This window comes from Taeniopygia guttata, chromosome 3, assembly GCF_048771995.1.
Source record: "Taeniopygia guttata chromosome 3, bTaeGut7.mat, whole genome shotgun sequence".
Taxonomy (NCBI): Eukaryota; Metazoa; Chordata; class Aves; order Passeriformes; family Estrildidae; genus Taeniopygia; species Taeniopygia guttata.
Window position 1 is genome coordinate 32651418 of NC_133027.1, and position 15843 is coordinate 32667260.

The 15843-nt window shown below is 40.6% G+C and overlaps 1 protein-coding gene across 1 annotated transcript; it reads right to left on the reverse strand.

The window, feature by feature from the left end:
* Nucleotides 1-3767: 3767 nt before the first annotated feature.
* TMEM30A (transmembrane protein 30A) lies at nucleotides 3768-15500 on the reverse strand. The gene is made up of 7 exons (XM_002190303.7): nucleotides 15051-15500; nucleotides 9662-9778; nucleotides 8945-9052; nucleotides 8604-8691; nucleotides 7995-8138; nucleotides 6159-6365; nucleotides 3768-5279 (listed from the first exon to the last, which is right to left on the reverse strand). The coding sequence occupies exons 1-7, from the start codon at nucleotides 15483-15485 to the stop codon at nucleotides 5086-5088; spliced, it is 1293 nt and encodes a 430-aa protein (XP_002190339.4). The 5' UTR covers nucleotides 15486-15500; the 3' UTR covers nucleotides 3768-5085.
* Between the last annotated feature and the right edge of the window lie 343 nt (nucleotides 15501-15843).

A 15843-nucleotide genomic window follows, 5' to 3' on the forward strand; every position in this document is an offset into this window, starting at 1 on the left:
AGGGCGGACACACCATAGAGAGAGCGGCCCGGAGCGCCGCCGCGGAGCCCACAGCGCCCCCCGCCCGCCCGGCTGGGCAGCGCGGCGGGGCCGGGCCCGGGCTGAGAGCCCGGCACCGGGAAGGAGGAGCGGGGACCTCTCGGAACAACACAGAGCACACCGGGAGCCTTTGATTGCCCACGCCACACCGCCCCGGCGGGGAACTTGCTGCCGCAGGGGTCTGTGGTTGCCGTCCGCCTCCCTGCGCCTTCAGAGGGCGCTTTGGGAAATCTGTGAAGCGTCCCCCCGAGCTCCTTCATACAGAATTTAAAATCTCCTTTTGTTGAAAAGTTTAATACGTGCACAGGGCGGGATGCGTGTCCTGGGAGAGCAGCAGCCTGGGCGGCGCCTGTTCGTATAGACTCGCTGCACATCCCCAGGGGCGCCACTTCAGGCAAGAATGCCGAGCGAGGCAGAGCCTGGGTCCAGCTCAGGGGAGGGGTTCTGGCACCCTTGGGTGGATGTGGCATCCTTTGTTGAGCCACTACCCTCAGAAAACCCCAAACTACCCCATGTAGTACCTGCCCACGGCCTCAAGCTCCGTCAGTAGCTGGGATACAGAGTACTCTGCATGTGGGGGAAAAAAAAAAAAAAAAAAAAAAATCCAACCAACTTCAGCTTCGTGTTTCACGATGTATAAATCACATAGAGTGAAGAAATGCCGGAATTGTATGAAATACAAACCTACTCGAGTCTCAGGAAAGAATGATTTGCCCTTCAAGAAACTACTCTGAGAAGCCTGGGGTTTTTTCCTGCCCCGTAATTGCATCTTCTCACGCTTCAACCCTATGCTGAAAAGCTGTCGGGAATGCTCTTTCCTGGCTTTGCTGCAGTTGAAGTGCGCTCAGTTTTTGGCATTACTGTATTTTTGCACTGGTTCCAAACTTCATGATGAACATGTGTCAAACACGACAAATTAGTGCACAATTCAATATGAAAATAACAAGGATCATGTTTCAAAGCATAACACTTCTCAATCTTATGAGCTGTCCCAAAAAGAAACTAAAAATGCAATGATGAAGAAGCATTTATAGGTATAGCCTCAGCTGTGAGGAATATTAAAAATCGCATTTTGAAAGCACAGTCATGGACAAATAGGTGCTTTAACAAAGGAGGAAACTGGCTGCATTATTTAACAAATGGTTTTCAAACACTGAAGCAGTGCTATCACAGAGTAACAGTAAAAATACATTACTACCACTCTAAGACAGATTTCCATTCATTCCTCTTGCAGCCTTATGAGTATATACAATATTTTATTCTGATTTTCATACACTCCATTGTATTGAGATACTGGTGAAAGGATCATAATTCACAGAGAAATTATTATTTCTGCTGAGTGGGCTACTTTCTGGTATGTCTGAATCTAAATTTCAGGGATATTTTCTGCAAAAATACACTTTATAACAGAAAAGCCATACTTAAGGATTGTCATGTAAGTTAGCTACTGATCAAAGCTATATAATAACTGCTCAGAGCAAGCACAGCTGGTCTCTTCAGCATTGACTAATTCGTGAAGAAATTAAAACTTGAGGGAATGAGAAATGGCAAATTCTCATGGCAAATGTTTAGGATGAAGATGTTTCGTTAGAAACAAACACACTGCTTCTTCCTAACTGAATAGAGCAAATCCTGCATGTATTGCATTGTATAACAAAATTCTTTATCAAAACTTATTGTTGAACAGTTCTGTTTAAGCCAGAAAGAAAATAGGCCTGTTAATCTAGCTGTTTAGGATTTGTCACGAAAAAGTGTTCTACCTATTCAACCAGAAATACAAGGGTACATAAATCCTGCCAAAGAGGTAACACGTATAATTAGGCTCAGTAGGCAACCCTAGGGATAATATTTTCCTTTCTTCCAAGGATATCACAGTCTAGTCCTTCCCATTTTCATAACAGAACTAATGAGATTAATTACATTCTTGCACCTCTAACAGTAAGCATCTCAGCATTTTATTTTGCAAAATTTGGGCACAGACCTCAGGTAAAAATCCAATTAAATTTGCACGTAACTGGTATTTCATTTGCTCAAATTGTTTGTATTATATTATCTTTATCCCAGGTCTAGTGAGAAAGATCTCTTCATATTTCCTTTTAATTTATACTTTTTTAAAAACTTATTGTGCTTCCTTAGTAATTGACTTACACTTTTATTCCTCTTTATTTCATCCCTATGACAAAATTAGAGATCATCTTGCAACTTCAGACTTTGTAGCAGCAGTTGATGTAACTCAGGTGGACAGCTGCCGCAGTGTCCACCAAGAGTCTTCTTGGTGCTTCCCTGCTAGCTCCGACACAGCGGCTGCAGGGGCCACCCTTCCATGCTTGGTGTGGAAGAGTGGCTAAAGGTTCCTCGAAAGGCACTGTTGGTGACGGTGAGGGAACCGGGAGGAGACAATCCAGGCTGTGTAAGTCCAAGGTTTATTGGTAGCTTTGGCAGCCTCTTGGCCTGCGGGGGTACAACACTGTAAAGCCCCCGAGGAGACCAGAGCAGCCCCTTTTCTTAGGGGGTGGAAACAAGAGAGGGGTTTGGCTATCCACCAGCAGAGGGATAGAGGGGAGTAGGACATGAAGTAATTGACAAGCAGGACAACATATCGGGGAGCTGAGGAGGGGGACCCCTGGCCCTTGGCCAGTCACTCAACACCCTTCGTAGAAGCTTCGAAGAGAGAGGGGCTGGAGAGTCGAGTGATAGACAAGGTGCCAGGGAGAGGATATGGGGATTGACAAGGAAATTTCTAGGGATTTGGGAGGAGTGGGGATGGGATTGACATTTAGGGAAGGGGAGACAATTTGGGATGAAACAATAAATGAGGGAAAAACAGGGACAAACCAAATAACACAATACAACAGACAGTATCACTTCACTTTCAAGCACAGGCGAAAGATGTTCAGACTGGGAGGCCTATGGAGAGGTAGTTTCTTACTTGAGACTCAGGTCATGTAAGGGCTTGCTAATTCTTATCAGGCCATTTCGTAATGGTCTTCAGACTTAACTGATACTGTCAAATAAGATTAGACTTCACCTGTAGGCAGAGAATGCAATATGGTTGGTGACTGAACATCCTGTGCTAGAAGGGAGGGAATTCTTACATTAAAATACTTCTGGTGTTCTGAGGAAAATATAATACTACTACTAATCAAACAAGTAAAATCCCAAAACTTTTCACAATTGGGCTTACTGAAAATAAACCTCAGAGTCTATTTTTACACTGCCAGAAGCAGTCTCTTTTATAAACTGGCCACATTGATAAGAAGCAAACAACAATAAAATTGACTTAAATTTTCATAGTTTTTTCTTCTCGTTTGAAAGACAGCATTTTGGGCAAGTTGTTAAATACGGACAAGCCTTTTATATGTGTAACATTTTGGGGTATTGGAGAGGTTTCATGTTGAGTTACTGAATTAAAAAAAAAACAAACAAAAAACAACTTAAGTAATATCAAGGGTAGATCACATTTGCAGGAAAGATCAGAAACCCTTGTCTTGTCACAGGAACTTTGAAGGTCAGATTACTCTATGTTTATGCAATGTTGTCTTCTTCAGCAGTTGCATTCCAGTAAGTAACTTTTTTTAATTACCTGTAGATTAAGCTATTGGATCATGCAGTTTTGTAATAAATATGCAATCCCAGAAATACAACTTATTTAAAACTACATTTACACTTAATAACGTCTTTTCATCCAGATAAAAATAAATGTATGTTCAAGAACAAAACCAAACCTCTTATTAAATGGTTTGCAGAATTTATTAAGTCTCTTTTAATATACTCCATATTTTATCAAGCTAGTTGCATATAAAGTGATCTTCACCATATACATTACAGTTTCTGTGCATTATCTAAAAAAAAGTCACCAAAAAGTAATATTTTACACGTTGCAGTTAACTTTTAATTAACCTAAAGGTGAATCCTTCTGTAATTTAAGACACTAACCTGCACATGGCGTCTAACTGCAATATTTAAATTATGTTTCACAGCAAGCTAAACCTGCATTTCAGGGAAAAATGTCACTGCCATCCCAACTTCTGAACTTCTGTAGTCTACTTCCTCAACACCACAAAAAATCATGTGGTGTTCACTAAAAATAAGGAAAAAGCATACAATTCCCTTAAAACAAAGCCTGCTCAGAATACATATGCTTTAAAAAAATTAGGAAACTTCTTGAGTAAAAGGAATTTCCCCCAATAAAAGGAATTCACCCCAATGTATGAATGGAAAAAAAAACCTTTTAAGTTCTTCTTGATTAATGATTGGTGCTGCTCATAAAAAGCAAAACCAGCAAAAAGTGAACTAGGATTGGATATGACTTAAAGTGAAGAAAATTAGAAGATTATATCTGTAACAAGTATGTCCCAATCTTTTAAAGGGTCTCACACAGATAATTAACAAATAGGTTTTCTGGTATTTTCATAGGATGCTCATTTACTGGCCAGGCACATATATTGTAAATATACAAAGAATCCAGAGTGCTGAAGATTACAGAGCACTTAAAGGATTTAATATAATAGAGGTGGGTAGGACACAGGAAAAATATTTAACAACTTGTATAAATATATTAAAATCTCAGCAAGAAATGTAGGAACCCATGCACACAAGACAGCAAATCAAAGAAAACATTTAAGACTTGACTTCTTCCAACAGCACTGACACCTGAATTCTGGAAACTCAACAGTTTACAATATCTTATAACCATCTTTCTCCACACAATCTAAGTGTACTGAATCATACTGACATTACATAGCACATGAACAAGCAGCAGATGCATCAAGGGAACAGGAGCTATATGCATCGTGTGGCCTGCCCAGTTAGAGGCAAACATCAGAAAATCTGTTTCTGACATAGGCAGAGATACAATCAATGGAGCTAATTGTATACCCGTCATTTTCAAGAGTTAATCCACAGTATGGGAAAGCAGAGCTTTAGGTAAAAATTATGTACCCAGTCTCAGAAATGACAGAAGCAGCGATTTGTTTTTCAAAAACTGGGTCCATTCTGGACTGACCTTGATGCACATGCAGTACATTTATTTTTCAGAATGCAAGATTAATTGGGAATGTCTGCACTGGTGTTTCGATTGCCGTATTTGTGATGAATGAACAGCAATACCACTCCTAAGAAGAAGCATATGGACCCAACAGTGATGTAAGCAATTCCCAGGAAGGGATTTTTGCCTCCCATCCACGAGATAGTGCTTAGGATCATCCTTTTTCGTCCATCAAAACTATGTACAGGATAATCTGAAAAAACATTTAGGAAAACAAGAAGCAAGTTTCCAAACCCAGCATAAGTGGGGCACATGAAAATATTGGGTCATTTCACTCAGATTCCAAATAGTAACTGCTGCCTCTGAAAACATTCAGCTGTTATTTTTGGATAAAACTAATCTGGGCATTATCAGCTACTTCAAAACAAAAGCCATGTTAGGAGACACTAACCCTGAGGAACAGTAAAATGCATGATTTTGTGTGTTTATGAAAGTAGCTTCAATAAAGTGAGGGAAATATAAATTTTAGTTCTTGTGTCTATTTTACTACAAAATTTTTCTTTACTTTCTCTCAGTTTTACATGCACTCCCCAGTTTTGCAGCAAAGAAAAACACTGCAGTAGCTATATAAAAAGTATCATTAAGCACTTCTGAATTTTAAGAATTCAGCAACTATGACAATCCTCCTTCTCTAGTCTCCTGCATTTCTACCTAATATTTAGTCTCCTCAAAAAAGAATGACACACAACGGCACACCTTCACTTGATCCACAGCTTTGTCATTTTTGTGACCTTCAGAGTCAGTCTTTCATTACATAGTATCATTTAATCTTGAAGTTACAGTTCTTAAATTCCTTAGCTACCAGCTACCTCTGTTCCTTCCTCTTTTCCCATGCTTTTCTCAATTCCTTCCCAGCACCCAACCAATCTGATTTCCCTGTCTCTATGATGCTATTAATGCTATAAAACTAGCACAAAAGATAGTAACAGTCTATCTGGGTCTCAGTGCCAGTTTTCAACCACAGCCCAATACCATCTCTTTTTAGAGATGGTAAGAAGAAAGGCTAGTTCCATCTGATAACTTGCAGATATATATTCACGTAATCCAGCTAAGGTCTGCTTTCAAAGGATACTGTATGCAATATCCAGGGAATATTTTCCAGCCTGTAAGGTAGGCTGAAAGCTATTCTTCCTTTCGATGAGACGATAGAGCTTGCGAAATGTTGGCAGAGCAGCTGTGCGCATCCACACGATGAAGTCCTCATTGATAAAGCCGTTGTTGTCAGGCTCTGAGTCCAGCATATACACTGGCTTGGGCCAGTTCACAGGTTTTGTTGTGCCTAGGATTAAACAAAAATAATAATAAATATTTCATATACAGGACTGCATAACACACTGGCTCATCAAAATCCATTCTCCTGTCACAAAAAAACCACATTAACTTCTAAACAGTATGAAAAGACAGGCTGACTCACTACTATTGCAACACACTGGGCTGTTTAAGAACTTTTTATTTTACAGTTTAAATAGTATGGATTCTATAAATAAATAACATAATTCATAACAGCACTGTTCATTTGTTTAAACAATTCATGCAGGTGGGAAGTCATGTCTCAAAGCACTGCTTGGTGACTAATTCTCCATTATGATGATAGGCCCTCTGCTCCCTGAGTAGAAGTTGAGAACCACTTCCTGAATCATGAACATGTAATATTGTAAACATCATTTCCAATTATATCCAAATGCTTTTGCTACTGTTATTGGAAATACAATTCCACATTGTATTAGGGTACGCTATCTGCTTTTCCAAGGGTAGCCATCACACTGACAACATGTCAGTGACTAAGCAAGAAACCCACATCAGGTTAAGCCTGAGGTTATTAAATACCTTGCATAAACACACATGCTCTTACAGCCCTAAGAAGGGGCTTTTTCAGACATAGTAGCCAAAGGAAACTTTTATTTGCCAAACTGTGTATAACCTAAAAAATGAGACACAGTCACTTCTAATAACAAAAGAAAAGAATCTGTTTTTTCAGAGAACAGCATAACCTAGCCAAAGAAACATTTAAATGAAAACTCTATACGAAGAGCTTCATTCAACAACTGCAGGATTTCTTTGTAAGTTAAATCCAAACATAATAGAACTTGTACTGGTCTTGACTGGAATAAAATTAAATTTCTTTACAGTGGCCTGTATGGGACAATGTTTTGTATTTGTGCTGGACATGGTGTTGATAAAGAGTGATGTTTCTGTTATTGTTAAGCAGTACTTGCTAGCATCAAGGCCTCTTCTGCTCCTCACCTCACCCCACCTGTGGGGAGACAGGAGATGTGTCCAGGAAAGACTGGGAGGGGACACAGATGGAATAGCTGATCCCAGCTCACCAGAGATATCCCATACCACAGAAAAGGGCAGGTAGAAGTAGGATCTACTTTTGCTCAGGGACTCGGATGGTGGTGAGCAATTATTTTCTTTTGCATTACTTGTTTTTCTTGGGTTTTATTTTCCTCTCTCCTTGCTGTGTTTTTGGTTTGGTTGTTTGTTTTTAATTACTGAACAGTCTTTATCACAACCTATGTGTCTTCTCACTTAAAGCCTTCCAATTCTTCCCTTCCATTGAGCAAGGGCATGTGTGATGCTTAGTTGCCAAGTGGGGTTAAATCCCAGCAGTGTACATTACACATTTTTTAGTATTCAGGGTACAAAAAAAAAATTAGACATTAAAAAATACCAAATCAATTACTACAGTAAAGGTAAAAACCAAACATGTTTATCAGAAACTTGCAGCTTTTATTATTTAAAGACAGCTTTTCAAATAGCAGAGTAGTCCTTAGCTTGGATTTCTCCAGAGAACATTTATTTAGCACATTCAGCAAAATGTCAGTGAGGCAAAACTCTGAAATCAAAAGGTGTTTGATGCATTTTGCCATTCTTAACATTTCACTTTTTTTTTTTCTTTTTTTACCTTGGAAAAGTGCAGTTAAGTTGTTTCCATCTCCTGTAGGATTCCTGAACTTTACATTTTTATCTGTCCACCATGCAATGCCTTTTTTGATCAAAGTAATCGGAGTCCTTGTGTCATTATCAATGCGGTATAACTCCAGTGTATCTAAAGACAAAATCAAATTAGAAGACCAGCTGCAGAAATATTCATTAGATAGATGATCGTGATAAGCACTGAAACAATTACCTCCATGAGAAAACAAAACAAAAATAACCAGGCAGGGCATTTACTATCTGCCTGACACAATAACAAACTGTTCTGTAAGAATCAGTGTATATGAGATAGCAGTTTATTATCCATATATATTTCTGCATCACAGCAGTAGCAGATTCTCACAACAGGTATTTCCATCCTTTGTATGCTATGAGATTAAATTAATTCTCCTAAAATTTTTTTAACAAGTACAAGCAGTACAAGATACTTATTTTATTCTGAACAATGAAAATGTGATAATTCAAAACAAAAAAAAAAAGCCCACGGTATCTTTATCCAGAATAATGTGCAACACAACAAAAAACATACACTAGATCACAGACCCATATAAATGATAACTCAAAATTGTGACCATACCATTAAACATACTGTTGGCAATAGCTCCACAAGGAGCAATGGGTTTGTCCTCATTTGTGCGGTAAGGCTCACATTCCTTACTTGGATTCTGATAGTTAGAAAGAAAAAAGGCAAATGAGTCTGTGCTAGTTTATATAACTAACTTGCTTTTTACAACATGATCAACATGAATTATAATACTTTACAGTTATTTTCAGTAAACAAAATATCAATTCCTTATGGTTGCCTAGTGTTATGCAAAAATTCTAGTACCTCATTACCATGAAACTAATACTCTATGTGGTGATTTATGCAATAGTCAGAAATTAGTTGTTTATTCACATCCAAGCATGAATACCTACAAGTAGTGAACTGTTGTCTCCATTTAGCTGGCTGTCATCTCGAGACTTCACGTAACGACGGTGGTTTTGATAAAAGTTGGAAAGTCCATAATACATGAATACATTGCTCTACAAAATGCAAGATGGGGAAAGAGGGATTTCATTCAAACAAACCTGCAATTTTAAGTTCTTAAACTCTTAGGTTTATAGCAACATTCATAAAGTAAGAACCTCAATCCTCAAACTTCATACTGAGTACATAAAAGTACTATCCTAAAAAGTTGAAGTCAAACAAAATTGTGCCACCAGCTATCAGAGTTATATTCACCAGTACCAATCCCAAAACCTGTCTTGTCCGATGTAGAACCCATAAGCCTTACTTGCCTCCAGAAAGTACTTATCTGGTATTTCCAATTCCTGTTAAACTGAGATTTTTTTGTATCATGCAGGAATAGCTGATCTACTCTCCAGCTATGTGACCCACAGGGTAACTCTGAATGTGTAAAACACAAGCATTCCACTTAATGTTTTACATTTCCAGATAAACGGAGGCATTAAGAAACATTTCATCCCTCCTGATAAAAAAGGGAACACAAAAATCAGATCCAAGTTCAAAGAATAATTAAAACTAATCCTCTAAAACTGAAAAAAAATATTTACGTGACAAAAATTTCATTTTCAACATGAAATAGATCATATAAACTGTTCAGACTTCATTCCGCATACAGGGCGGTGTACCTCAAAAGAATGTTCCAGTGTGAAATTGATGGTGCATGTACAAGGGGGTGTGCTGTCCCAGGACACATTTAAGCATTTGTTGCAGGGACTAGAAGGTTCTGTTCCCGTATAGTCAATCTGTAACAGGAAAAGCAGTCATTAATTTACAATGGGAGAGTAAAGAAAAATTATTAAGCAAGAGAGTTGCTGTGGCATTTATTTTGCAATGATATTATATCTCAACATCAAGAGCACATTCAGGCCTATCTAACAATCTTAAGAAGTCTCTTGCAAGCTTAACCATTCTGTAAATGAGTTTTTGATTTCAGATGCAAACAAATTGAACAGAGGTGAAACTACTCCTGGAACAAAACCAAACAAAACCAACAAGCCCCCCAGACAGCCTCAACCCTGCCCCAAACCAACCAACCAAAAAAAATCACACCAAAACAAAACCAGCAGACACCCTTTGGAGTGATGTTTCCAAACAGACACACTACGAAAAGCAGATCTCAGCTTTTACATGCTTTCTGGAGAGATGAAACTTTTAAAAGTCTAGATAGTCAATAAAAAAAGCATTGCGTTAGAAAACTTGCGTTGTTGACCATTTTTAGCCACCTAATTAGAAGAAAAAATTTAAACATCACTTAATGCCCAAAAAATTGTCCTAAAACAGGAAAGCTTATTACACCAATATTGTTTTGTCAGGAATGGTAAAATAATCAGCATATGGACAAGAAAGATGATCAGTATTAATCTGGCTTATGCAGTATGTTCTGTCTTGAATATTGTAGCCCATAAAAAGCATTTTTTTTTAAATCTGTACATTCAGCCTTAGCAGCCACAAGCTCACCCTACAGTCCAAGCCAACTCAAGTAGCTTGACCACATGACTCTTCTCATGTGTAGCTCCAGCAAGTGTGGCAGGAGAAAGCTTACGTCTGCCTATAAAAGATGTATTTCTACACTTACCATAAATTACCTGCTTTAGAATTTAGACTCAGGTGGAATACATACCTCACTGCAAAAAAACTGTGCAGCAGCAGTAGCATTTAAACTAGAACATCTACACAATTATATGAAAGGCTGCTGCAGGTGGTCTGTCCTGATTTATGTTTGTAGTGAAAGGCATAGCCAAGAACTAGTGATTTATGATGGGTCCCAATACCCATATTAAGGTTAGCTAAAATAAACACACAAGGTGTGTTCAGGAAAGAACTGAAGCCTATTTTCCTCAGCATCTTCTTCAGGGACTCTCTTCCGGTGATTTTTCCAATATCTATTAAGCTGCAACCAGCTCCATCAGCAAGCACTTTTATTGATTGGCATTTGCTCTGCTGCCAAATTTCTGACAGACGAAACCTACGTGCTAATGAGCCTAGCTGAAACTCGACAGCTTCAGAAGCTATTACCAGGCAGAGAGAGGGAGACTGAGAGAGGATCATGATCTTTGCTGCTCAGCTGAACACAATATTAGGTTTAGGCTGATCTAGAAATAGCACTGCTGCAGCAGCCATGTCCAGCTCTGTTTAGCTGTAGCAGACAGACCCCACTTCTGCTCTCAGTGAACAATGCATCTCATTTGTTGAAGGCTAACTCAGGAGTGGGTGTGTTCTGCTAAAGCAAGCTGAAGCAAGCATTTCCTTTAGAAAGAACTTGCCAGTGTGAGAAGTGTTTTAAGTCAAGAGTGCACACTAAAGACTAAGATTGCAAAAGACCTAAAGACTTCACTTTTAAAAACGTAATTGACTAAATTCTGTGGAGCATGAAATTGGTGTATATTGAAGCAGTACCTTGCTTTGATGCACTGTTATCAGCTTGCATGCTATCAAAGAGCTTTCCTGTACAGTAACTGCCAATACAAGTGTATTTTTCTGCATCCACATTTACAGATTACATTCAAGAGAGAGCTTTTTTTAAAAGGATGAAGACATCCATCTTCACCTCTTGACAAAGTAATACCTTTGACTGTGTGAGCTAAAGACTGACTGTGGAGTCCACAGCAAGAACCTGCCTGACCACACTGTTCTGCCCCCTGGGATCAGCCAACATCTGACAACTAGACACAGTGAGCCCTTCCAAAAAACTCCAGATTTAAGGGCATCGGGTATATCCAAGTTATTCCACACCAACAGCCTTTCAGGCTGTTGATGGCTGCCAGCTGACATACACCTACAGAAATAACATAATTACTGCATACACATGTTCTCCAAACTATTTGTGATTTTGCTTAATCATTTCTTGTATAAAAGGCAATCCATAAATCTGGTCATCTTTGTAGGTTTTATTAATTTTGTATGATTTCTGACATAGGGCTACAGGAACTGCACCAAGGCTGAAGACGTAGGCAACAGTAATGTACTTACTTTCACTTATCTATTCCTAACCATGCCTTAAATCAATCTGGTCTTTTATCTATCATTATGCATTTCACAGCAGCAGTCACAACACAAAGATCTCTTTCCTACACATTTAATACTTTGTATATTCCTGACATTTTCTCATATGTTAAAATGCTCTGTCAATGCTTCTTATTCACTCTACATATATTAAGAAAAAAAAAAGGAAAAAAAAAAAACACCTCCAGGAAATACAGAACTCTCTCATCCTTTAGTAACATGCAAAAAGACACTTACATAGCTGAGTAATTTTCCACCCAAATGAACTATTTTAACAACAGACTCAAGATAAATGACTGATTACACCCTTTTGAAGCCAGAGAAAATATAACAAAAACCCAATAGTTCTAGTCACTTAAACTGTTGGAAATCTTCCACATTTGAATTAAAGACATCTTATAAAGGAAATCAATGGAAGAGGTACATTTTGCTGCTCAGTCCTTGCACCTGTAGAAGAACAGCACAGTCCATAGAGATACTAATGGCTACCATACCTTAATTCAGGAAAGAGTGACTTGAACCTAAATGGGTATTCAGGGTCTCAAATTATACATCCTATTCAAATCCAATACACTAAGTTTACAGATATATACACACAGATTTGAGAGGTATTCTATTGCCTCGGAGGCAGGTGTAAATAACCACCTGTGCTTCCTCCCCCAGTTACATTTCTAAAAAAGCTTAGTCATAGCATGTAGCTTCTGGATGTCTTCTCTCCCACAGCTAAACTTACAGCTGTTTGTGAATAACTTTTGGAGGTTATAACAAAAGCCAGCATTCTAAGCAGGGAAGTATGTCATCTAAGCATATATGTTATAGCAGGGTCTTAAACTGCATCCCTCAGCAGTGTTTAGAATGCTGGTCCTAATTGGTAAAATGCTTTATATGTGTTTTGTGGCTGCACCTCTTTTGATTTAAATTTGCCTTTTTTTTTTTTTTTTTTAAATTCAGCTGCCTTTAGGATGATAATCTCACTTGTAGAATGTCACTGGATGAGCACTTCATAAAACATGTATGAGGATCAGGCAACAGAACACAAGTTTCCCCCTTCTGACTTATCACAGACTCCAAAAGTTCCTTCTGTCCTCACAAAAGCCGAGAATTTTTTGAGAATTTCAAAAGGTGAAAGAGTAATTCCATACAGTAAAACAAACTAAATTCTTTTCAGTCTTGAGTATCTTGAGATTAGAGAGGACTGAAGATACTGATCTGAAGATTAGAGAGGACCTGCCAGCTGTCTCCACTACAAATGGTTATTGCTGCTGTATATACACAACCTGACTGTGTAGTGGAGCATTGGTAATGCTCCCAGCCCATCTATGACTTTTATACCAAATGCTAGGTGGGAACAGTTGATTTTTGGGTTCTACTGGAACTTACCAGGAGTACCTGACTGAGCTGCTTAAGCAACAACAGTATATAAAAATCCTGTATAAGCATACAGCAGCAATATAGACACAATAAGTCATGTATGTTTACGGACTCATGAAACTGATGCATTTCTTGTTCCCATAGATCAATGCAGATTCAGTCATAATGGAAAAAGGATACATTTGACCAATTACAGTTATCTAAAACTTCATACTGCTTTACTATAGAAATGGCTATTTCAAATGCAGTTGTCAACAAAAAACAGAGTTAGCATAGATATTTTTATACTTCTCTCCCCAGAGTCTTGAAAACCCTTAAATATGCTATAACATAGCAATTTAAAAACCTACGTGCTCATGACAAGTAGGCCATGTTTTCTGAAGCACCCGTGCAAATTTTCAGATGTTCAGCATAACCTGAACACTTTCTATAAGAAACAACTATTTTCTAAAAAATAGGCTTACGTACAAATTAGGATGCTGTAAAATACACTTCAGCTTTTGGGGTTTTCCCTTCTGCTTTTCTCCCTAACTGTAGATCCTAACATAAAAGGGGGTAAAATTGGTTTCATTATAACCTTATTTGCACTTTAAGAGAAATATGGAAACAGCATCCATTCCCTCCCTCATGATTTCTTTAGCTAATTGGGCTTCAGTGACAACTTGCCAGCCAAGCTACTGTCTTAAACACTGCTTATTTGAAAGTGGCAGCTTGGTCTAGTAACTAGAGTGATTTAATGCACAAAAATTCATACTCTCCAATAAAAAAATACGAAGAACAACCACACACCTTCTTCCCTACAATCAATCTCAGTCATATTAGCTCACCAAAACTAATAATAGCTGTCAATTGCTTCTCAAGGCTGTCCGCCCCTAAGCCTTGTGAGTTATTTCCTTTCAACACAAACTAGTTCTGTTATCAGCTGGACCTATCTGTAATATACAGTTCAGTTTTCAGCTAAGGCTCAGCAACTTTTCACAGCAGTAGCATGGCTGGTTATCAAATGTAAATCAGATAAACTCAGACTCGAGTTTGTGTTATTTAGAAAAAGCCATACTCTTCGATCCTGGTCTCCCATACAGCACCAGCAACATTTAATCATCGGTGCAGGTAAGAATAAAAGCAACAGATTCACCACAGAGCTTTGTCCTGAAAATACAACTACTTTGGAACATTTGAAGACAAATAATGGACTACCACAGACTATCCCACCGATGATGCGCTTACTATCGGTACTGCTGAGGAAAAAAACGTGCACTGAGCTGTGTCGATGAAATGCAGGCAGTAACTTCCCAGGGAGTTCCCCCGGGAGCACTGACAGAACTCACGGAAGAGCTATGCGGAGATGGCTGTCAGCTCGGTGTCTGCCCGGGGTAATTAATGGGCGCCCTGCTGACGAGCACAGACCTTGGGCGGATCGGAGCCACCCGCCCGGGCCCCGCCGCAGGCCGGGAGGGGACGGAGGCGACCGGACCTCCCAGAGCCGCAGGCGACTTCCCAGAGCCGCAGGCGACTTCCCAGAGCCGCAGGCGGCCTCCCGGCAGGCGAGCCCCGCTCGGCGGGCCCGGCCGCCCTGAGCGGGCCCGGCTATCCCAAAGCCCCGGCCCGGCACACCCGGCCCGGGCACACCGCCCCGCGCACCTCGTACTCGCGGATGTTGTTGGACGTGACGAAGATGCCGATGCCGATGGGGATGAAGATGAGGCCGATGATGAAGAAGGCCGGCAGCACCGTGCCCGCTGTCAGGATGGGCTGCCAAGCCGGCAGCCGCTGCTGCTTGAAAGCGGTATTGTCAGGCTTGCGGGTCTTCACGGCGCCGGCACCGCCGCCGCTGCCCACCGCGCCGCCGCCCGGCACGCCGACGCCGCCCGAGGGGTGCCCGTCCGCCTCCTCCTTGGCGCTGTAGTTCACCGCCATGGCACCGCCGCGGCACCGCCGCCGCCGCCGCCGACACGTGACCGGGGGCACCGCGCCTGCGCACTCGGCCGCAGCAGCCGCGGGACGGGGCACGGCGGCGCGCGGGCGGTGACGCGCCACGGCCGCGCGCTTGCGCAGATAATGGCGTCTGGGGGTCATGGAGGCTCGGAGCGGTCAAGATGGGAAGAGACCCGCTCGATCATCCGGTCCGGTCATCCGCCCCGCACTGCCACTGTGACCCCTAAACCGCTAAGCCACGCCACCCAGTGCCAGATCCAGTCACCTCTTGAACACGTCCAGGGATGGTGACTACCACCTTCCTGGGCAACCTGTTCCAATGACCACCCTAATACTGAATATTTTTTTCTAATATCTGATTTGAATCTCCCCTGTTTCTGCTACGGACATTTCCTGTTGTCCTCACTGCAGGCGCGGCAGACCAGACCAGTCCCACCTCAACCCAACCTTTCCTCAGGGAGTTGTAGAGAGAATAATGTCCTCCCTCAAACCCTCCTTT

Coding starts and splice junctions, on each gene's coding strand:
- TMEM30A (XM_002190303.7), bottom strand. CDS start 15,485: ATGACCCCCAGACGCCATTATCTGCGCAAGCGCGCGGCCGTGGCGCGT. Junction 9,053..9,661: donor CACTGGAACATTCTTTTGAG/GTACACCGCCCT, acceptor TGCATTTTGTAG/AGCAATGTATTCATGTATTA. Junction 8,139..8,603: donor TGCCAACAGTATGTTTAATG/GTATGGTCACAA, acceptor TTTTGTCTTTAG/ATACACTGGAGTTATACCGC.